The sequence below is a fragment of the Nesoenas mayeri genome, assembly GCF_963082525.1.
Source record: "Nesoenas mayeri genome assembly, chromosome: 14".
NCBI classification, from domain to species: Eukaryota; Metazoa; Chordata; class Aves; order Columbiformes; family Columbidae; genus Nesoenas; species Nesoenas mayeri.
Genome location: NC_137556.1, coordinates 5,282,358 through 5,303,855, shown reverse-complemented (window position 1 = coordinate 5,303,855; position 21,498 = coordinate 5,282,358). Strand labels below are relative to the sequence as shown.

At 41.7% G+C, this 21,498-nt stretch overlaps 1 protein-coding gene across 1 annotated transcript in view; it reads left to right on the top strand.

Annotated features, from left to right (window-relative positions):
- Positions 1 to 20,069, top strand: part of SGCD (sarcoglycan delta) — a gene marked incomplete at both ends in the record, with an annotated part of 123,583 nt that extends 103,514 nt beyond the window's left edge. Inside the window, 2 exons of the mRNA XM_080352988.1 lie at positions 18,141 to 18,264; positions 19,896 to 20,069. Coding sequence (XP_080209114.1) covers positions 18,141 to 18,264; positions 19,896 to 20,069 — 298 coding nt within the window. The remainder of the gene's footprint in view (positions 1 to 18,140; positions 18,265 to 19,895) is intronic.
- Between the last annotated feature and the right edge of the window lie 1,429 nt (positions 20,070 to 21,498).

Here is a 21,498-nt window from a genome sequence, read left to right as displayed (position 1 = left end):
GGGGGGAAAATATTTTTTAAAAAGGTAACTTGATATAAACAAAAGAAACAACTTTGGCTGTGCTTTTACTTAGAGTGATGAATAGCAAAATTAGCCTTCAAGAGCTAGGCTGGAATTTCATCAGAGCCACTGAATACTTGCGTATAATGGTTCTCCAAATGGAGATTGTGGCTCTCTTAAAAGAACGATTGCAAGACTTTTGTAGAACCAATCCTTAAAATTGACCATCCCTTGATTTTTAGTAGCTGTTAGGAATTATCAGTGTGGCATTGATTTATGGAGCTATCCAGACCACTTCTGCAGAGCTTCCTTCTTTTCGGAGCTGAGTATTCTGGGAAGCTGCTGGTGTTTGTGTTATCCATCAGGACCTGTCAGCCACTCTCCATATAGTTTGCTGCAGTCAGAAAAATGCAAAATTCTTCTTAAAAAAGGTGGTGATTTTCTACAGTTCAAGAAGCACATTTTCTGAAAGAGATTAACAGTGAAGGAGAACAGGCAATGACTACTATTAGTCAATATTTCCAAAAGTAACTTAAGACAATTGAGTATGTAATTTAAGAAATTCAATTTTTTTTATGCCTGATTTTTTTGGAGTATGATGGTCCATATTGTATAAATATCAGGGTCATGAGCTGGTCATTTTAAAAAAGAATGTTAGCATGTTGGGCAATGCTGGCATTATCTACTTGGTTTAAAAAAAAAAAAAAATGGAATCAAACTTTTAGAAAAAAAATAGTTGATGGTTTAAATGCTTGTGGCCACTATAGGAATGTGCTGACTTTGCAAATCTGACTCAACTACTTGAAAAATTATGGGATTTACTTTCAGTGAGAGGCTAGAGGCAAAGGGAAGAGACCGGGATGATCAGTTAATGCATGAGCATAGTACGGCATGTCCCTGTGGTCTGCCACTGAACTTCTTCTCATAAAAGACCGTGTAATCTGGACTTCTTAGCATGTCGGATTTACCATGTGTTTTTAACACACCTATGCACATATGCAAAAGTGCTATAGGTAGTGAGGGAAATGCAATGCCTTGTTCTTTTATTGACTTACCTGTTTTCTTTTGACCTTAAAGTTACCACAATGCCAAAGTTCAAAGAGTTTATTACTTGTGAATTAAACACTTTGGATAGTGTACAAATGTAGACAGTTAGACACAGTGTTACTTCCCTCTGAATATTTACTGCTTTATCCTTGAAGGTAGAACAGCTATTTTCTTTCTCAAACCTTAATATTCTCAATAGAGATGGTGAGGCTGTTTTTTCAGGGTTATAACTAGATTTTTACCATGTGTAAATTCCATTCTTCTGTGATGTGTAAGGTTCTGATCACTGAGGAGTTAATGAAGGTGCATATGGACGGGCAGCCAGCAAGCACATCACGCTGTGGCACTGGGCAAGTCACTCAGAAATATTCTGGCAGCTTTGCCATTAGCACAGCTCGGCTTTTCCTGCTGTGCGCTCTGCTAATATAAATATTCCGGAGCTGCTTTTATATGTACGCAGGCCACCAGCATGCGTCTTTGCTTTTTTCCTGAAAATCTACCATTTCTTATGTTAAAATAGGAGAGTTTAGAGCTATTTGAATTCTATTTCTGTATTCCCAGCACAGAGTGCAGTGAGAGCTGGACGTCACAGTCGCGGGACAAGCTGTGTTCCTCTCCCTGAGTGCATCCACCAGGTCCTTTCCCTTCTGGAGTGGGATGCCAAACGTCTCCCATTTCCACACTTGGTGCATGATGCAGGGTGCTGTAGAAGTAGCTGTGCTGGCTTTGGCACTGGAGAGGGACAGCCCGGGTACCTGCATCGGATCCTTTAGGCTCCCACTATTTGAGTTGCTCCATGTGGGAACGTTCTCTGTGCGTCCGCTGTGTCTGCTGTGTGGGTTTAACTGAGCTCAAAGGCTGATGTTCCTGTTCCTCAACAGTAACTGTGCACAGCACAAATGTGACTGTCCCCACTGGTAACTTGAACGTCTCCAGCAGCAGAAAGGACTGGTAAATCTGCCTCAGAAGAGCTCACGGCCTTATTTGCCAAGCCCAGTGCCTATTGTATAGTCTAGTTCACTCTCTCAGTGGAAAGCAAATAGAAAAATCATTTTCACAGTGCACAGCAATGTTTATCTTCCAGGTTGGCTGGCCTGCAGTGACATTAGTGTCCCCAGAGTTTCTGAACTTGATTATTTCCAGTTGCTGCTTGCCTGCTTGAAGCGGTCCTAGTCCACTCTCCAGTGTGTTCCTCCTGCCAGTCACAATGGGAACACCAATCAAAGCTCATATTTATGGCTCTATAGATGACCAGGGTCACAGAGCACAGGTCTAGTGGGAACAATTAAAACAGTTCAGTCCAGTTATATCTCTTTAAGCTCTCCTCACATTACAACTCTAACTAGAACAGTCAAGTTAAAGCAGCATGACTGTCAGGATGTGACTACTTTATAAAAGATAGCCCTTAGAGGAGATAAAGATGCTCTGTATACTGTCATCTGTAGAAGCGTGCTGGGAGTGTAGTCAGCATCGCTGGATAACAAGCTTGCCCGAGTTTGACTCTGTGTCCCAGCTGCCTGAGCTGGTCCCTGCAGAGCCGACCGTGCCCTGAGCCGGGTGGACGTTCCATTCGGAGGAGCTGGGCTCTCCGCAGGCTGTGGGAAGGCAGGTCCTGCCTTGTCCACCATCAATGCTGCTGGAATGAAGCTCTTTGAAGTCTTTTGAAGTGGCAGAGTATATTTATACTGGTTTGAGGGGGGTTGTGTGTTTTCAGTGGTTTTGCCTTGGGCACTCTGTTATTGTCATGACCTATAAATTGGACATTGCAAATGTTTGTTTTTAGGGTAACAGCAAATATTTATACTGGTGAATCCTGCTATGGCAGTACACAAGAAAAAAAAAGAGGACTGTGTGAATCACTGGAATGAGATGGAAGGAAGAACTGCAGTGAACTTAATATTATCTAAAGGATAGAAATTAATTCTTAGGCAATTTCCAAGTTTTGTAAGAGGCAGCTGTCTCCTGCTCCCCTCCTGTTTATGCCAGAGTCAGGTTCTAGTGAGAGGCATGTGTGATGGGATTCATGATCCCATTGTCTGTGTTTTATTGAGTCCAGAGACAAAATATGTTCCTTCCATTGAGTGTTAATGAGGCGTGTTACATAAGAATGAAAATCATTTAGGCCAGAAGATCCAGCAGGAGATACTATGTGAAGATAAAATACAGTTACCTCCTCCCTACTAAGGAAACTTATCTGAAGGAAGTTTTCTGCTGTATTTCTCTGATGCAGACATATAGATTTCTCTGAGCTCTATATGGCAGGCTTGATATTCCATGTCAAAACAAATGATCTTTTAAATTTACTCACTCCGGTGTTTTATCCCAGCACCAGTGCTGGGTAACATTAGCAAGTGCGTAGTGGTACTGGTTTGGACTGGAAGGTCCAGTGTTGAATGTGGCTTCTCAGCATGGTGCATGGATGTGACACGATTTTCCTTGAGGCCAGAAAGTGAGGACTGGATTCACTATTCTGGAACAGGAATTAACTGCTTCTGGCTGCTGGGACTTGGGGATGTTACAAGGAATACTGAATTTCAGTGTTCCCCGTGCTTGGGGTGCAACAGAGCAGTCTTAGCACGTAGCATTTTTACATCTGTGGGAAGCAGGTGACATTTGGAAACCTGGCAGAGTGGTAGCTTTGAATGGTAGAAATGAAGACATCTCATGTACTTTTTACTTGGAAGAACAGAAACACACCAGCATTTTAAAGAGAAGGGAAGAAATGTACCCTGACTTCTGCCTTGCCTGGCCCGGCGGTGGCTTTGGTTACTGACACAGATGAAGACCTTGTCTGTAATTTTCATTGGGAAGGTTTTAGCAGTGGTGGCCACACACAGAAAATTGTCCATATTCCACACGTACCGGAGGCACCCAAACAGAGTTTAAGTTCTTGCCAGTTTTAATTCTGCCCTCCTGCTATCTACCGAGCAGACAATCAATATATAGTGTTAACATGTCTGCTGAGAGATACCATGAGGGTGCCAGCAATTCAGAAAAAGGAAGGAATTCCAGGAAAAAAGAATTACACCTTACAGCTGTGATTGCTATTGGTTTCAAAGGCAGTAAAATAACTTTTTTTTTTCCTTGTAATGTTTCTTCATTATTATTATTATTATTTTTTTGGCCATGCAAATGAAGAATTAAGGTTGATTTTAAGGTCCAATTTCCTTTCCCATGTTAAGTTTCCAAAGTAACTCTATTGACATCTTTTAAAGGCCATACTTGGGAAGTCAGGGGGGTTACTTCTGTGTACCTGGGGGCATCTGCACTGCACAAAGACCTTCTGGTGAAGTTCCTTGTGGAGAGAATGGCTCAGGGCCATGCTCTGCAGCAGAGGTGGCAGTCTGCTATGAGAAAATTTTCATTTGAGTTGATTTGAGCACTAGGAGAATCATAGAAGCATTTGAGTTGGGAGACCCTCAGGATCATCAAGTCCAGCCATAACCTAATCTAACTCTAGCACTAAACCATGTCCCTAAGAACCTCGTCTAAATGCCTTTTAAACACCTCCCGGGATGGCGACTCCACCACTGCCCTGGGCAGCTTGTTCCAATTCCTGACAACCCTTTCTGGGAAGAATTTTTTCCTAATACTCAATTTAAACCTCCCCTGGTGCAACTTGAGGCCATTTCCTGTGGTCCTATCACTTGCTATTTGGGATAAGAGACCAAATCAGCAGCAAAGAGTTTCCTGTATCACATGGCTGTCTTGAGGAGAATTACTCCTCCTGGGCTGTGCTGAGCTGTCCCCACCACTGCTATACTGCAGTGAACCCAAGGAGCACTGAATGCTCTTGCCCATGGTCACAAAGGCAGTTCATCATGGGGCTGGGAATTCAATTCAAGTGCTTCAGCCACAAAGCCAGTCCTCCTACCTGCCTGCCTCTGTTTTTAAAATCCAAATAAAATAGAGTAAAAAGAAATTAAATTCCCAGCTATGAAACCTGTTCTGGGAAGTGGTTATGTCACTGAGTGGTACTCTTCTGACATCTCTTTTTTTTAATTCATTTCATTTCAGTTCCATTTGACCTCTTCCATTAGCAGCTGTACTTGTCTCTTTGTTATCTGCTAAAAAGTCATATAAGGGAGGTGATTACGGTCAAAATGTAGACTTGCCCAAAGGAAGATGGAAGGAACCTCATGGAAGTCAAGAAATGTTGAACATTTTCTCATGTGCTGTGGTTGACCTGAGGAGCTGGAGAACAGATTTTGATGCCTTAAAACAAAGAAAGTCAACAACCTACAGCATGGATACCTGTGACAGTACGGTGGCACATATTGAATAGCATAAGCAGAGCCAAGAGAAGGGATCACAGCTTCTTGAGACAAGCACCCGTGAGCAGCAGTGCTTCACAGGTCCCAGTTCCCACCAGTTCCAGGTGGAGCAGGACAGGGATGTTGCTGCCCTACATAGAGTTCATGCCAATAAGGTCATCTCCCAGCACACAGTGAATTGCCACCAACAGGCTCAGACTCTCTTTTAGCTGAGGAAAATATCATCTAGCATATCTCTCTTGAAAGATTGCCAAACCTTACCTTAAAATGTGTGTTTTACTTAGGAGTGATTACATAAAAAATATAAACAGAGAACAGTTTCATTTTTAGCTGAAGACAAATTGATGCTAAGAATCTGCAAAATATTCGTATTCCCAGAATTAAAATAGTCCCTTTGGAGACATCTCTATACTCAGTTTTTCAGTAAATTGGCTTGCTTTGTTTGTTTGTTTGATGATCTCTTTCTCTCTCTGCTCCATTCCTCCCTCTACCCACCCACACAATCCCTTTATTTTCTTCTCTGCACCATTTCCCAACCTATTTTCCTTGGCATATTTGAAAGCAAGAAATTAGTTGGAAAACTCCACTAGATTTAAGATTTTTAGTTCTAGGCTATCAAAGAGCTTTGAGATTAACTTCTTCAAATACTCCCCATCATTATCATTGGCCCAGCCAAATTCCTCAGTGCCAAAATGGCAGAGGCTCAGAACCAGTAACCCAGAAGAGTACTGGGCCACTCACCCCATCTCTGTTCTCAATGGTCTTGCCTGTTCCTTGGCTTTGTCTTGGTGTTCCTCCAGAGAAGATGTGTTCATTTTCCACGTATTTCTGTTCTCTGTTGCACATTGTAAGTTGCACACAGGAAAATTTTCCAGATTATCAAAATAGGTTATGAAGCAGTGTTATAAAGAGGGATGTAGAGGAATCTTCCAATGGATACTTATTGAAAATTGTCTGTCTTGCTAAAAGGCAGGTTTCAGTTCAGCTTGGTTTGATACAGGAATGAGCATCTGATGTCCAGGCTGGTTTATGACAGAAATCAGATTACACACTCATTACCAGCCTATTCGGTGGTAGTATCCCGACCTAGACAACATCTTTGTGATCCCTCTTTGCCATGCCAGCTTTGGCAAGTAGTAATAAGTGTGGGAAAAAGCATCAAATTTAGTGATTGCCAGTCTTCTCATCCTGTAAAAGGCTTTTTTTTTCTCATTGGAGCCAAGTCCTGCATCTCTTTTCATGGTCATAGTTGCTTGCAGAAGGAAATGTGTGCACGTGTGATTAAGAGAGACTGCTTTGTGTGCCAGTCAGCGGGGCAGGGAATTGCAGCTGGGAATGGGAATTGTGCCTCTAATCAGGGAACAAGGCTGTGAATAAGTGGTCTGGAGAGTGAACCAGCTCCCTAGCTCTGAGCACGAGCCCAGCACATTTGGAAACAGGATAGTGCAGTATTGTTGCGTAATAATGGGCTGGTTTGGATCATTGGAGTTTGAATCATTTCTGTGGCCTTACGCATGCAGACATACAACTGTATTGCTGCTGTAAAATGTGACTGTGAAAGAGGCCACAACTTTGGCATATGTATCCCTTTAGATTTACAATTTGCATTTTGTGAAGTATACTGGGACAGAAAATGGTACATCTGCTTAAAAATGGAAAGCAACTGAAAACCTGTTATGTGCTCTATATAGCTCTGATCAGAGGGGGAAAAAATGACTACAGATTTGTGGTTGACAAGCTTCAGAAAAGGTTCAACAGAGTGTGAAAATTGACATTTAGCAAATAGCAATTCAGCCTTCATTTTTTGTGAAGCTGCTTGAAATAAACTGCAGGTTTTAAACAAAATGTTTGGTCAGTTGTTATTGGATGTTGCTTGTCTCATTACTGCAGTTAATTAAAAGGGGTGACAAAAAGTCAAAGCCGGAGTCAATAAGTTTGTTAATAAAGATTTAATTTGGTGGAATCATTATAAATCGACTGTACAATGAGTGGCTATGCCACAGCAGTATGAGTGTCTGAAGGTCTATAAATGGGTTTTCAGAAATAGCTGTCAGGTTGTAGCCAATTTGTCATGCTAAATAAGCTCTTCAAATCCACTTAGGCAAGTCTGTACATGTTTCCAAAGGATATCACCACCAAGTTAGATGATGCATACAGACAGACCTTTTTTTCCCAGCAGGTTTTAGATTCTACCATTTCAAATCCTTTTTAGTTTTGTTATCTCTATATTTCTTATTGTAAGTGATTTACTACTAAGTCCAATCTTTTTAGAAGGAGTAGAATAAATCATTGGAGAAAAAGTAAATAGCCACTGAATAAAGCACAATAGGCTGAACGTGTGTGCTACTCATGTGAGATTTTAATCTACCTGACCCTTTTCCTTTATGTCTGACCAAACGGCAGATAAAAACTCCCTGACGGATGGAGTTTAAAACGAATTTAAACATTGAAATATATATATCAACATTTCATCTCTTTGTAAAGCAGTTCTGATGTAGAAGACTGCATGTGAAGTATTGATGATAATGACTGCAATATTGGTGTAGCACTGCACCCCTGCCAGTAACCTTCACGTTTGAGTATGTCTGGTTATCACAAGAAAGTATCTTCTCTGTCAGTGATGACATGCTGGTCTGCTCAGCAGGATTACTTAACAAGCCAAAAAACCAGAAGAATAAGATAAACATCTTGTATGGTGCACTCTTCTTCCAAAGTAGAGCAGAGGAGCAAGCCATGAAAGTGGTGGAGATTTGGCCCAAATTGACCCAGTGGCCAACCACTGACGGCACATGAAAGTCACCCCAAAGTAGAGCACTGTATAATGTCTCTGTTAACGAACATTTTATGGGTTAATCTAGCATGTTTTAGCTGACTCAAGTACCATCTTTCCATCGCGTTTTATAATTTTAGGACTACCAGGTGGCTTTTGTCCTCCTGCCACCATCAAGACACAAGTAAGAACTTCAGGAAAAAGCCCATTTAAGCCTTAGCTGTTACCTCCGGGTGACAATAAAGCTGTCCTTCTCCCTGCTCCAGTGGCTCAGGGTTGCTATGAAATTTGATGTCCCCACAAACCTACTATGTGATGCGTTCATCTCGTCTGTGTTCCTGATGGTGGCACTTTTTTGGACATCAAGTAGCAAGTGGTGTCAGTGGTCCCAATGAAGAGCTGCAACACTTTGTTTCTGTTTCTTTTTCTCCTCCGTGGCTTGATGACAGTATGTCAAGATAATACCCAATGTTAGCAGCCTGTTCTGTAATTCTGGTTGAAAGGGTTTCTTCCAATTTATGCCTTTTAATTAGAAGCTTTCAACCTGTAATTAGAAACTTACACCAACCCAACCTTTGTTTCTGAAAAATTGCATTTGTGGTTTAGGCAATTCTGGTAACATAAAAAGTAATTATTTTTCTTCATGTGTGAAATGAGAGTGTTCATTAATGCACCCAACAGGGGGAGGATTTTGTTTTGTTTCAATTTGTTTTAGTTTATTGCAATAAGTTACATAACAAAGTATATCAGACAAGCAAAAAAAACCCCAAAAAGGTGGTTTAGGTAGTAGATAGGGCATATCTAACCAGAGATTCTGTTACTTCGCCACTCTGGGAGTGCAGACAAGCTGGGGTCAGGGGAGCAGAGGCTTCGCCGTGCTGCAGCTCCAAACCCCCGAGTTAGAAGACACCAGCCTGAGACCATTACTTGACCAGTTGTGATGCAGACTACACAGCTTGTGGCAAGAGACATTTGGCGGTGAGTTTTTTGTAATAATAATTACAGGCTCTGAAGTTCCATCTAGTGGCATCAGTAGCAGTGCTGTGGCTTAGTCAGAGCTCTTGCTCAGCCTGCTCGGTGATAATGTCATTTACTGTCCCACTTCTGATCACGGCAGGAGAGGGGACGTCTGTCCTTTGATTTTGCTCCTTCCAGAGCTGACTCTTTGCTCCTGCTTCTCACACTGTCTCATGTGGCTGGTTCCTGGTAGAGATCATGGTAACGTACAGGGCTATTCTCCATGGCAGGGGTGTCAAACTCATTTTCACCAGGGACCACATGAGCCTCACAGTGGGTAGAATGTAATTTTAGGACTGTGTAAATGTAACTACTCCTACATTTATACAGTCCTAAAATTACATTCATCTCACTGTGAGGCTCATGTGGTCCCTGGTGAAAATGAGTTTGACACCTCTGCTCTATGGGCTGAATCTTCTTGGTCCGACCTGCGATGCGCTGGTTTTATTGATCACACCTGTTCTCTCAGCTGATAACGTCTTTGCCAAACAGTGCCGGGTGGCACTATCCCTGCTCAGGATGTGGTCTCTGGCCACTCAGCATCTTCTTCTGGCCATGTTACATGGAGGTTTCCCACCATGTGGCACACTAATGACTCTGGATATTCCATCTTACCAATTAAGGCTGAAAGACTGAGCCTGGCAGGACAGAATTAGTCCTGCAGACAGCTCTCCAATCAGGTGTGTCAGGCACAGCCAGGATTCGGAGTAAGACCCATCTACTCACAACCCACTGGGTGAGGAGAGCGAAGATGCAATCATCTCTATACTTTAAAAAAAATAGGAATAATTCATTTTGCGTCCCTGAATCCCTTCCCTGGCCACTTAAACACATGATCGTCTTAAACCACATCTGTATTTACCACACATCATTTTCAGCTATCTCCCAATTACTATGATAATTTCCTTCCTTGATTTATAAGCAACAGATTTTTTTAATTATCCAGATGATTTTAATTTTCTCAGCCATACCTCCACTTTGTTAAACATTAATCTCCTACTTTCCTCTTCGACAATCTCTGCCCTTCACCATTTCTCCAGTTCATAATGAAACTAGATCTCAATAGTATTACACAATACATTTTTCTCCCTGTATTAATTTGATATCATCTGTTTGATCTCTGTATTTGTCTTCTAAATACTATATTTGGCTTCTTGTAAACTGTTCCATAAATCACTTAAATAGTCAAAACCCCAGAAACTCTAAAACATTTAGGACAATTTTGCATAATTACATCTCCTTCAGCAATTCCCATGCTGTAGCATGGTAGGCAGTCACAAAGAATTTACAGTTGTATTTTGATTTTTCCATGTTTTTCTAGTTTTACTGCTGAATAAGCTTTGGCTAGTGCAGAGTGTACTGGAAGACTACAACAGGGAGCTTGCATTGTGGTGGGACAAACTACAGGCTCAAACTTTTCTTCTTGCTGAGGGATGACATCTTTTTCAGAGGTAGATAGAAACTGTTTCTTACCTGGTTAGTGCTGCAAGCCGGTACCATTCCTACACATTTCTCTGGTCCTCGTTTGTCTAAACCTACTGAAATCTTCTTTAAATATTATCCGAGCATCTTCCTAATATTGGCTTTGACTTGCTTCATAATGGTTTCAAAACCACTCCTGTTACTTAGTTAACCCTCCTCCCCAGGTTGTTGTCTCAGAAGAGACTTTAAGATATTTACCACTATATGGTCAGGACAGTATTGTTTTAGAATGGACTCTGTTTAGGAAAAATTCACTAAACACAGTACCTGCAGCATAAACTAGGTGAAAAATAGATAAACTGCTTTGTTTGGCACTGAGCTGAAGTTAGCAAAACCTGCAGCATGTTTATTGTATTTCTTGTGTTTAAACACCTCTTTTTGTATTGCAGATGTAAGAGCTCTAGTTTAAAAAACAAACAAACAAACAAAATGCACTAATAAAATAGAATAAGGAAAGGAAAGTTGTAAAATGATATTTAAGGCATTAGCTTGAGATGGAATTAGCAGAGCTGAAGCAGGGAGAAATGGTCAGGACTTGATAGATGCAATAACCAGGAGGGGAGGATGGAGAGAGGAGACAAGTACCCACAAACACACACTCTTGCCTGTTCATTCATCCGTCAGGGCTGCAGCACTTGTAGGACTATTCATGCAGTGTGTTCACTGGGTTCCCTATCCAAGGAGATATTAAAGCTTACGAATAGTGTTAAGCACAAGGGTAATTCATATTATTTTCTCAATTCCTTTTTCTCTTGACTCAGCTTTGTACAAAATCTCTTTAGCATCTGTGTTGCCCAAATACAGACAAGCAAAGTTGTTACGCCTTTTGCCATTTGAACCAGACTTATCTCTGGCTCAATTAGAAAACTATAATTTCCAATAAAGCATCATTAGACCTCTGTTCCTGTCAGGTCTCTGACAGATTTAACTGGATTTTCCTTAGGAATTAACCATGGTTAGTGGATGATAGCTGAAAGAAATTTCATTCATTGTCCACTAGATCGTATTAGGAATTACATGAGGCTTTAGACTACCAGCCATAAGGATCTGTTTCAGAGTGTGGCTGCACTAGAATTGCCACTTATTAGATTTGCAGCATAAACACTGAAAACTGTATGGTGATACACAATTTCGAACTAAACAGTGTTTACAGTGATGGGCAGAATTTACAATTAGATGACATGATAATAATAAATCCTTGTTTACTTCTGTAATTAATGCTCCTAAAAAAATACCGTGGAAACCTTCCATAAGCAAGATTTATTTCTGCTGATTGAGACTGTAATCAGATGTCCCCATTAAAACAGTAACTGGTGTGCTTCATTAAAATGTAATTGAAAACAAGATTTATGTCAATGCTAGGCAATAAATAACAGGGATACGTATTTCCTTATTAGCGATGATCTCTTCTGCAAGCTCTCAGAGTACTTGCTGCTTTTGTACTGTGCCATGTATGTCACATTTTGTCAAAATCATGGTATCTTGGAGTACAAAAGCCATTATGTATTTTGACTTTAACCTCTCACTCTGGTGTTCCAAGGCCACCTGCCTTTTTTTCTTCTTCCTGTTTTATATTAGGCTCACTGTTGTTGCCATATTTTAGCTTATTTTGTTCTAATGAAATGGCAGTGCTTACCGGTAGGAAGAAAATCTCATGACAAAAGGCAGAGCTCAGGGCAGAGCCTTTTGGTCTTTCGGAGAGGACAAGTCTTTGATTGAACTTACGATCTGTTGAGGTTTTCACCAGCTGGGTGCAGACCCAACCACTTGCCTCTACCCCTGAACTCTTTCTGTTCCACTACAAGCAGAGGTAAGGAAATTAAAAAGAAAGTTTAAAAGCATTCTAGAAATAGAACCTAAGCCTGGTTTCTCTGAAGTTCCATAAAAGCTAATTAACTTGCCATTAATGGAGAGAAAAGTATTGTGTTTTCTTCTGTGAAGAGATATATATAGGATAACACACAAATATTGGAGCCAGAAGTGTAAGTCACTGTGAATGGGTGATTCCCATTGATTTCATTGAAACAAGGGAGTTAGAATTGAAAACAAATTTCAACCTGAGATACTGGTTCATTACCAGCAAATTGATGGAGCTCTACGTTTACTTGCTAGCATAATTTACCAATTGTATGAGATGTAAGCAGGCACAGTGGTAACATTGGCTAATTTTATGCTCAATGTGAAATCTTATAGCTGGTCAGATGGATACCATAAGAAATAATTAGAGTCATTAGAAATAATGGGCTACAGCTGCAGTAATACATGCTCTATTCTCAGTCCAGAGGTTTCTAAGCAAAATTAAATTAGCTTATGCTACCACACTGCTGCATCATGTGCTCCGCACCTCCTGAGAGTAAACTTCTTTTTCCATTTGCATACTGCAGGCAAAGTTTGTGCCTCCCCACCCCAAAAAGTCCCCTGTTGAGGCCAATAAATTTTGAAGCTTGGGCCCATTCCTTGCAAATTTAAAAAAGTGGCAGCAATAGATCTCCAGCTCACGTTAACTCCTTTCACATGTTGAGGATCGTCACTCTAATGTGCTGCAGCCTTTGATACCGGCCACAAATTGCAAGTCCTGTTTGCATCAGTGCTGAACCCAAGCAGATATTCCCTCCCCCTGAACTATTTGTGTTAAATTTTTTTCTTTAAAGGAAATTCTGTCCATTTTATTGGAAGCATGCCAGCAGCCCCTAGCCAGTACTGCCTTCACCTCTGTGGTATCCTGCCTTCCCCCCAAATTCTAAAGGCTGTTCATAATAGTAGGGAAAGCAGTCCATTATCCTGGAGGGGATGAGAGGGACAAGAAGGCTGGAATGCTACTGGAGTGATTAATGAGGCTGTGTATGATGAAGGAAATGAAAACTAGAAATCTGGGTAAGTAATGATCTTTCCAAGAAAATGACTTTTACTGGAACCACAATACAAACTCACTGACTTCCTTTAAATTATTGCTGAAGTTTTCAAAGTGAAGCAGGGATGGCACTGAAAATTTTGCTCTCTTGTTGATTCCCAGGAGCTCAAAATTTCCAGCGATAGCAGGAGGGGGGTTCACTGCAGGATACGTGTGTGCCATCACCTCCCTTTAAAATGTGAGGTGCTTTGGTGATAGGTTTGAGTAAAAGGGCTTAAGAGGCACATTTAGCACTGTCCATTAAGCATGGTGATCTGGAGCAAGGCTCCCCCTGCATATATCATCTTGCACATGGATGTGCAGGCCAAGTGTGCTCAGTGGGAGGAACAAGACTAACAGTATTTTTGATGAAGGGAAGAGCCTAATATTGCAGCTTTGAAAGGATCAGTTATCCATCTGCCAGCCATCTATCTTTGGCTACGGTACTTACCTGGCCTCAGTTATTGCAGTATGTAACCGCTTCACAACCACTAATATATTTATCTTTTCACCCTCCCTGTGGAGTTGGGAAGTGCTGTTACCTCTGTTGCAGAACTAAGACCTGAGATTAAGGGTCAGATTTGTTAAGGCATTTAGGTGCTCAATGGGATTTTCAAAAGTACCTAACCCCCGTTGTAATAAGTGGAACCTGGGTACTTTGATAGTCCTGACAATCCTGTTACTTGTGTCTTGTCTTTTGAAAGTTTGGGCTTACATGACACCCCGAGATCCATAGGAGAGGTTCCCATGCTGTGGGTAGTCACCCAGACAGGAGACTGTCCCTTCATCCACCTACTGGGACACTGTAGGTGGGACAGGAGCAAGGTTATGGCAGTGGGAAGAAGCAGCTTATCTCAGCCATGAATTCAGCATCCTGTAACTCTGTGGAGAGCAGTGAATTTGTCCTCCTCACACAGCTCTGTGAGAAAGGTCAGAATGCAGTCCTGGAAATACCGGAGCAAAAATAAGCAGCGCCCACGGTCAGTAAAAAGGGCTTATGTGCCAATTGCTGGGATGGAAAATTCAAGAGCAGGAGCAAATAATGAAACAATCTATATTCATGCAGCCACCTTTCTAGTCTGCTGCTGTAAGTACAGGCTTACGTCTAACTGGAGGTGTGAATCCTATTGAAAGTCCAAAGTATTGCACTGGAAAACAAATGTTGATTTTGAACAAATTATTTGTTCATCACTAAATCATTTTCTTTCATTATTAGTCTCCAAATTGGTTCTGCTCTAGAAGACAGAATTGGGTTTAAAAGCAGAGTGTCTCTTAAATATTTGATTCAAATGAAAGTATTCAGTAAACATTACTCAACCCCCCTAGAGCATAAACTCCTCAACTGCTTTCTCTGGCTTTGCATAGATTTTTCAGCTCCAGGTTTAAAGGAAGGTGTCTCAGGAATTCATTCAGGATATCAGAAAGTAATCAAATTAAATCCTTTACAATCATATGCTCCTCAGATGCCAGGGACACTTCTATTAAAACCTTTCTGTCCGTGTTTACAGTAGCCTAAATTGGTACAAAAGTCCCGTGCAAACAGATGGAGTTGCACCGATGTTGAACATGTAAGAGGGAGCAGAGTCAGAGACTCCAAGCCCATAACACAAGTACAAAACCATGTGGCTGCAAGCCCAAGTTTCTCATCATTGGAAGAGCTGCACTTTGCTGTTACAGTACTTGCATTCATTACCATAATTTCAAAGTTCTATAACAAAAATAAAACAAAACAAAAAACTGAAACAAAACCAAAAAGACTCACCAAATACAACTGGGCTTCAAAATGCTATTTTTAATGTTAAAGGAATGGGGTTTAGTTAATTCAGCATCTCAGCAAGATTGCAGCTGTCTGTGCTAGTGATTGAGGATGACAGAGTGGAGGTCAGGTCAGCTAACTAAAAACCACGTGTTGCTGCAGGGAGCGGGGTGGATTACGGAGCAGCAACAAAGCCCTAGTGTTCTGTGCTTATCCCACATGACACCATGGGAGGTGCTGGAGAAGGTCCTTTGTGCAAGAAACTCTGGACGGATTAGGATGTGTCTAAAATTGCATGGGTTTACAAGATGCTCTTATCCTGCGTGTAGGTTTTCATTGGGTGGAGGAAGGAGAACAACTCGGTCACTTTTGTAGATAGGAAAAGAGAATAAAGCTTTGGGACAGTGTTACCTAATAGTTTCCCAGGTACTCAGGAGCTTAGTCAAGTATGAATTTAACTCAATTTGATGTTATGGACACCTATATGTACAGGGCAAGATATATAAGACAGTTCTCTCTTAATGCCCCGCACCATGGAAGGACGTTCACTGGTTTCCCAGCTCTCCGCACTCTCCAGTAAACCAATGGTGTGGGACTGCGAGGCTGCTCCTGTACAGAGCAGGAATTGAGAGCTGCTGCTGCAAATGAGTGCATTTGAACCGTGGTGTCTGGACACTGTTTTGCACTTACAAGATTCATTTCTCAGTGGGCAGAAGAGCTACACCATTAACAGATGAGCAAATACATTGAGACAGGCAAGGCATCAAAGGAATTGAAGAGTCACCAAGATGTCAGAGAGCTGGAGAGTCACTTCTCTGTGATTCTTAGGAATTATTTTATCCTCAGGTTAGCTCAGCTGTCTTGGGATTTGGACAAATCCTCTGGTGAATTTAGCTACAGTGACTTTAGATGTTACTGGGCCCAGCTGTCTGCTTCTCCTCTGGAGGATCCTGCCTCGAGCAGAGGTGGCAGCAGGACATCTGTATCTGCATTCCAGCCACTGCAGCTCAGATTCTGGGGGCTTTGTGCAAGCAGAGCATGCTTTATTTTTCAGGGTAGACACCAGCTTGTGGGCTGCACCAGCAAGGATGACAGTGCACAGTATCCCTGGGCAGAAATCTCCTGGGAGAGTGTGGGACAGGCAGCATGTTAAGCCACCATAATGAAAGCCACCAGAGCGCATGTGCCAGAGCCCTGCGGCTGTGCACTGTGACTATTTTTACCATAAAGAAATTCTAACAGATATTGGAAAGGCAGTTATTGCAATTGGAAGGTCAGAGGGAATCATATCCCAGGTAGCACTATTTAATGTCAATCATTCTTTGCAAGCTTTTTCTCCTCCATGCAATCTGCAATTCGATCAGGAAAGAAAAGGTGAATATCAGCAGTCTTAACCTTAGGTTCCTCATGAGGGAACCAGCCTGTGATACCAGTGGAGGGATCAGAAGAAGGTTTATGTAAGATACAGCTTTCGTGCAGAGCACAAACAAAAAGTAGCTCAGGAAAATTGTGCCGAGGCTGCTAAACATGAGGCCATGTTCATTCCTTGGGCTGTGTATGCCTCAGTTCTCCCCTGAAATTTAGATTTAGTTGAGTCAGCCACTGTGGATGAGTTTGGAGTTTTGAGAGAAAAGTGTTCAAAAAAACAGCAATGCGAAGACACTAACAAGAGGGAAAGTCGTAACCTGAAAAGTGCCACACAGAGGGAACTGTGCCTTTGCTTTATTGAACTGTTGGCTGCAATAAATACAGCTGAATTCCCTCAGTCTCCCGTAATGTTGTCTCAGTACCAGCAGGAGTCCATTTAAGAATACACTTACTTGCACAAATGATTATATATGACAAGCAGAGAAACAGCTGAAGTGCCACTGCGGTGATGTGAGCAAATCCTGAGAGTGCCCCAGGAAGCTCAGTGGTTGTGTCCTGCCCTTGTGCTGCATTTTGTGTCGGTGCTGCCCTTATGCTTCATTTTGTTGGTGCTCCCTGCCCAAAGCAATTGAAGCAAAGGAGCTTCTGTTCCAGTCCTCCTGCCTCCTTAACCTGGAGAGATCATAGTCTAGATTTTGTGATGGTGCAGTAAATAAATGGTGATGAAATCAACTAAGAGGATATTCCCAAAGAGGGAAAAATTGGTTTTTATTAGCATTTTCAATACACAAAGTAATAACAGACTGTATTATAAAAAAGAGACAAGTATAATACAAGACCAATGAATGGATAATCAGCAAGGGGGACTGAACCTTGTGTTTCTACTCCTTACAGCATTGACCTCACTTGCCTGAACTAAAAGGTTTGGCAGTGTTATACAGTGCTGTAATGGGGTTGTCTGGTACCTGTGTGGACTATCCATGGTTAGGAGGAGTTGAAGCACAGCAGAGGGGTGCATGGCTGTGTGCAGTGTGATGTTAGCATAGAACTGGAGACAAGGATTTTTGGGGTCTTCAGCCTGGTTTTGTTCATTGATTTCATTATGTCTTTAAACCCTTCAAAATTTCACATTGTAGGGAGTCAGAACTAACTTGTTTCTGCTTGAACAGTGGTTTAATGAAGAAAAGTGCTGCACTCTGTGTAGGTACACTGCTTTGCCAATATCCCTCGTTAGCACTGATCATGTAGAAATCTGAACTTGCACGTGAGCAAGCTGATCATGGGGGAAGCTTTATTGCACCTTGCATCTTGATGCAGCATGGCAAAGTTAATATTAAATGTTAGCAGATTGGATCTGTGATGTTTTTTACCACATTGTTCATGAATTCTCGCCACTGACTAAGCCAGGTGTGGATCTGAATGTCAGTAGGTCCTAAGGTGCCGTGCAATGGGCAGTTCAGCTGTGTAGGGTGACAACCTGAGATTGACCAAGAATATTCAAGCAACTGGGCTTTGTAACTCCCCTTTCTGTTCCAGACTGGAGTCACCAACGCGCGCGCTGGTGATGGAGGCTCCAAAAGGCATCGAGATCAACGCCGAGGCCGGCAGCTTGAAAGCCACGTGCAGAACAGAGCTCAGGCTGGAATCCAAAGACGGAGAGGTAAGCAAAGGGCATCAAGCCCTGCGGCAAAAGCAAACCAAGCCACACATGTCCTGCAGATTTGTAGCCTTCTGAGTCACTGAGCTACTGCACTGGAAACACTGGTGTGAAAGCATGGGCTCAGCCTGCCCGGCTTAGTTTCTGCTAGCAGTGATGGAACATATCATATGCAAACGAGACTCACTCCTTGGCAAAGGCTGATTCATTATTTTTAAAGAGCTTGGATAATAGCATCTGTTGCTCAAGCAGATTTATGCAGCTGTAAAATACACAGCGCTCCTAAATTCTTTGTTTCCTTGTCACTTTAAAACAAGATTTACTTGGCTAACGTAATTAAATCTTTTATCATACATTTTTCTATAAGAAGAGCTTAATTCACCGGTATTGATCTGAAAAGCTTTGTAGCTGATGTTTTCATTTTGGAAAGAAAGGGAACGTTAGGACACACCAGTTGTTGCACTGGTGGACCTTCTAGAGGGGAAGAGAGAATAAATGAAACTGGTAATACAGAACAAAAGTAAAATAGGTGTTGAGTTAAGCCTCTTCTGCTGTCTCAAAAATACATGGGCATGTGGTTCTCATCCCCTCCTCCTGCCACAGTGATGGAAAACACGCAAGGAACCCACCGAGAGCCTCAGCAGGGGGAGCCTTCCACTGAACGCAAACCTCCCAGCAGCAGAGCTTCAACCTAATCTAATGTTTTGCTATCTTAGTGTCAGGAGCAATAAATAGAATGGGATTTTTATTGCAATTTCTGCTCTTTCTAAACATTTTTATTTTAAGACATTCTAAATCCATACCACATCTCAAAAATACAAAAAAAAAATATCCCTACCTAATATACCACAATTGAAATGCAAGGCATTTCGCTGCGGCAAGCAGTTGCCTTGATGTTTTTAACACTAAGTTGCTTTTAAAATGCATATATTGACCTATATATTTCAGGAGATTAGATGCTAATTAGATACTAAAACTGGAGCCTCTTACTGTAATTGCAAGATAAGAGCAAATACTGTCAGTTGCCCTGTAATATTCTGGTGTGCAGGTTGTCTTACTGTGCTCTTCTCGGTGATGTTAGAGCACTCGCCTGTAGCTGCCGTGTGTCTCAGAGCTGCCACATGTTCACTTTTATGTTCTGTTTTATAAGGAGAAATTCAGGTCTGTTACGACATTTAAGTTATTTTTAATATACATGAAAGTGTTAAGTGTATACATAAAATATACATAAAATTCAGTGCTGTGAGCCTGCAAGTATAACAGGCGATGGGATCAGAGTGCCGGAAAATCTGGCTGAGAAGAGCGGTTGTGTGGACGTGAACCATACACACGCCCCACCTAGCAGTAGGGTTCCTCTGTTGGATGAACCCAAACACAGAGGTGCCCCAGGAACTACAAACCAAGAAAACATGGTGGGTTGATTAACAGAAATAAACTGGAGGTCTTAGGTGGCTCATATGAAAGGCAGATGATATGCTCAGCCAGATTGGTATCAGGCTTTCCCATCTGAATACACTTCCCTACCCAGGTTTTGTAGCTGCTGAGTTGTCTGAAGTCAGGTTCTTTAAGCATGAGATCAAAAACAACTAATTCTCTCTCTCTTTCTCTCCCTCTCCGCCCCCCTCCAACTTCAGATAACGTTGAATTCTGCAAAAATCAAACTACCTAACTTGCCTCAAGGATCTTCCTCTTCTGCAGGGTCCAGGCAAAAAATCTACGAGCTCTGTGTGTGTCCCAACGGGAGGTTATTTCTGTCTCAGGCAGGCAGTAGCTCGACCTGCCAGATAAATACAAGCGTCTGCCTTTGAGAGACAATTTGCAGTGGGGCATCGCAGGCAGCACAAAAGCCAGTTCTGGTCTCACAGATTGCAGCTGCCAACTATTTTTACTAGAACACAGAAAGCCTATCAAAGACATTTTTTTGTGTGTGCGCGCGCGTGTGTGTGAATATATATATAAAAAATATATATATTAAAAATATATATATATCCTCTGTGTAAAATGATGTTTCAGTACAAGGAATCCCAGGGTGACCCTGTTACATTTGTGTAGCATTTCTCTTTCCCACACCAAAATTTACTGATACAATCTGCTAAATTGGACTTGACGCTTTGATCTTGTTCTCAGAGCAATGGGATTGCTGGCTGGGCAAGACCCTGGAACCGATGTAGACCCACCAACATACAAAGGGAAGAGAAGCATCTCTGATTATTTTTGCACCATGAAATCAGTGGCATGAAAAAACAATGAAAAAGAATTGCCAGATGTTCTCTACTGATCAGCTAGAGTGACCCAAGATACCTGATGTTAAATTACACTCTTCAATTTTCACCTGAAGCATGGCTCCCTATTGGGAAAGATGGATTGCACTTGGCTAGTAGAGATATCCAGATCTTCTTGCTGGAGTAATCATGTATTTTTCTGAAGGGGTTTGAGACTTGCCTGTGCATGGCCAAGGGTGCCTTGTGTTATTCAGATGTGAGGAATCAGCTCTAAGCCTAACCTCAAGTAATCTCTGTGTGAACAGAACTGATGTTGCATTCCTCGGAAGGAAAAAAAAGTGTGAAATTTGGACTAAACAATAAAATCCTGAACCTCCTTAGTTAACAGGTGTCCTGGCTCACCCTACACTCCTACCATGAGCACCCGTAGTTTTTAAAAGATTGAACATACCATGTGAAGGTGGAAAGATTTAAGATTTGGACATTAGCTATGAAAACCTCGAGAAACGAAGAAATCTACCTATTCTATCCATAGAAACAAAGAAATTAATACAAATTAGATGTGTAATGTAGATGCTGTGCCAGAATTTTTGTCATCTTTCTTATCTGACTGTACAGTCCAAGGTCACTTAGATTTGGTGGAGACTGAAAATATCAGAGATGCTGACAATGAAACAGTCCTCTTTTATGGATTTATAGAGATTGTGACAAAGCCACGTTACTGGAAAACAAGAGCTTTGGATGCCGGATCCTCTAGAATTTGAGCCCCAAAAACTCTGTGGTTGCATCTTTTCGTGGTTGCATTTTTCCATATTTTAAAGTTCAGGAGTCACTTATGGACAGGATAAAATGCAAAATCTGATCTGGTAACATTACTTCCACTGTTCAAGTTTTGAAAAATAATAAGAGCCCAGATCATTGAATTCTGACCCATAATTGCATCCACATGCATGTAAAAATCCTTGAAAAACAACTATACTAATTACCAAAACAGTATCCACCAGGACAGCAAGGT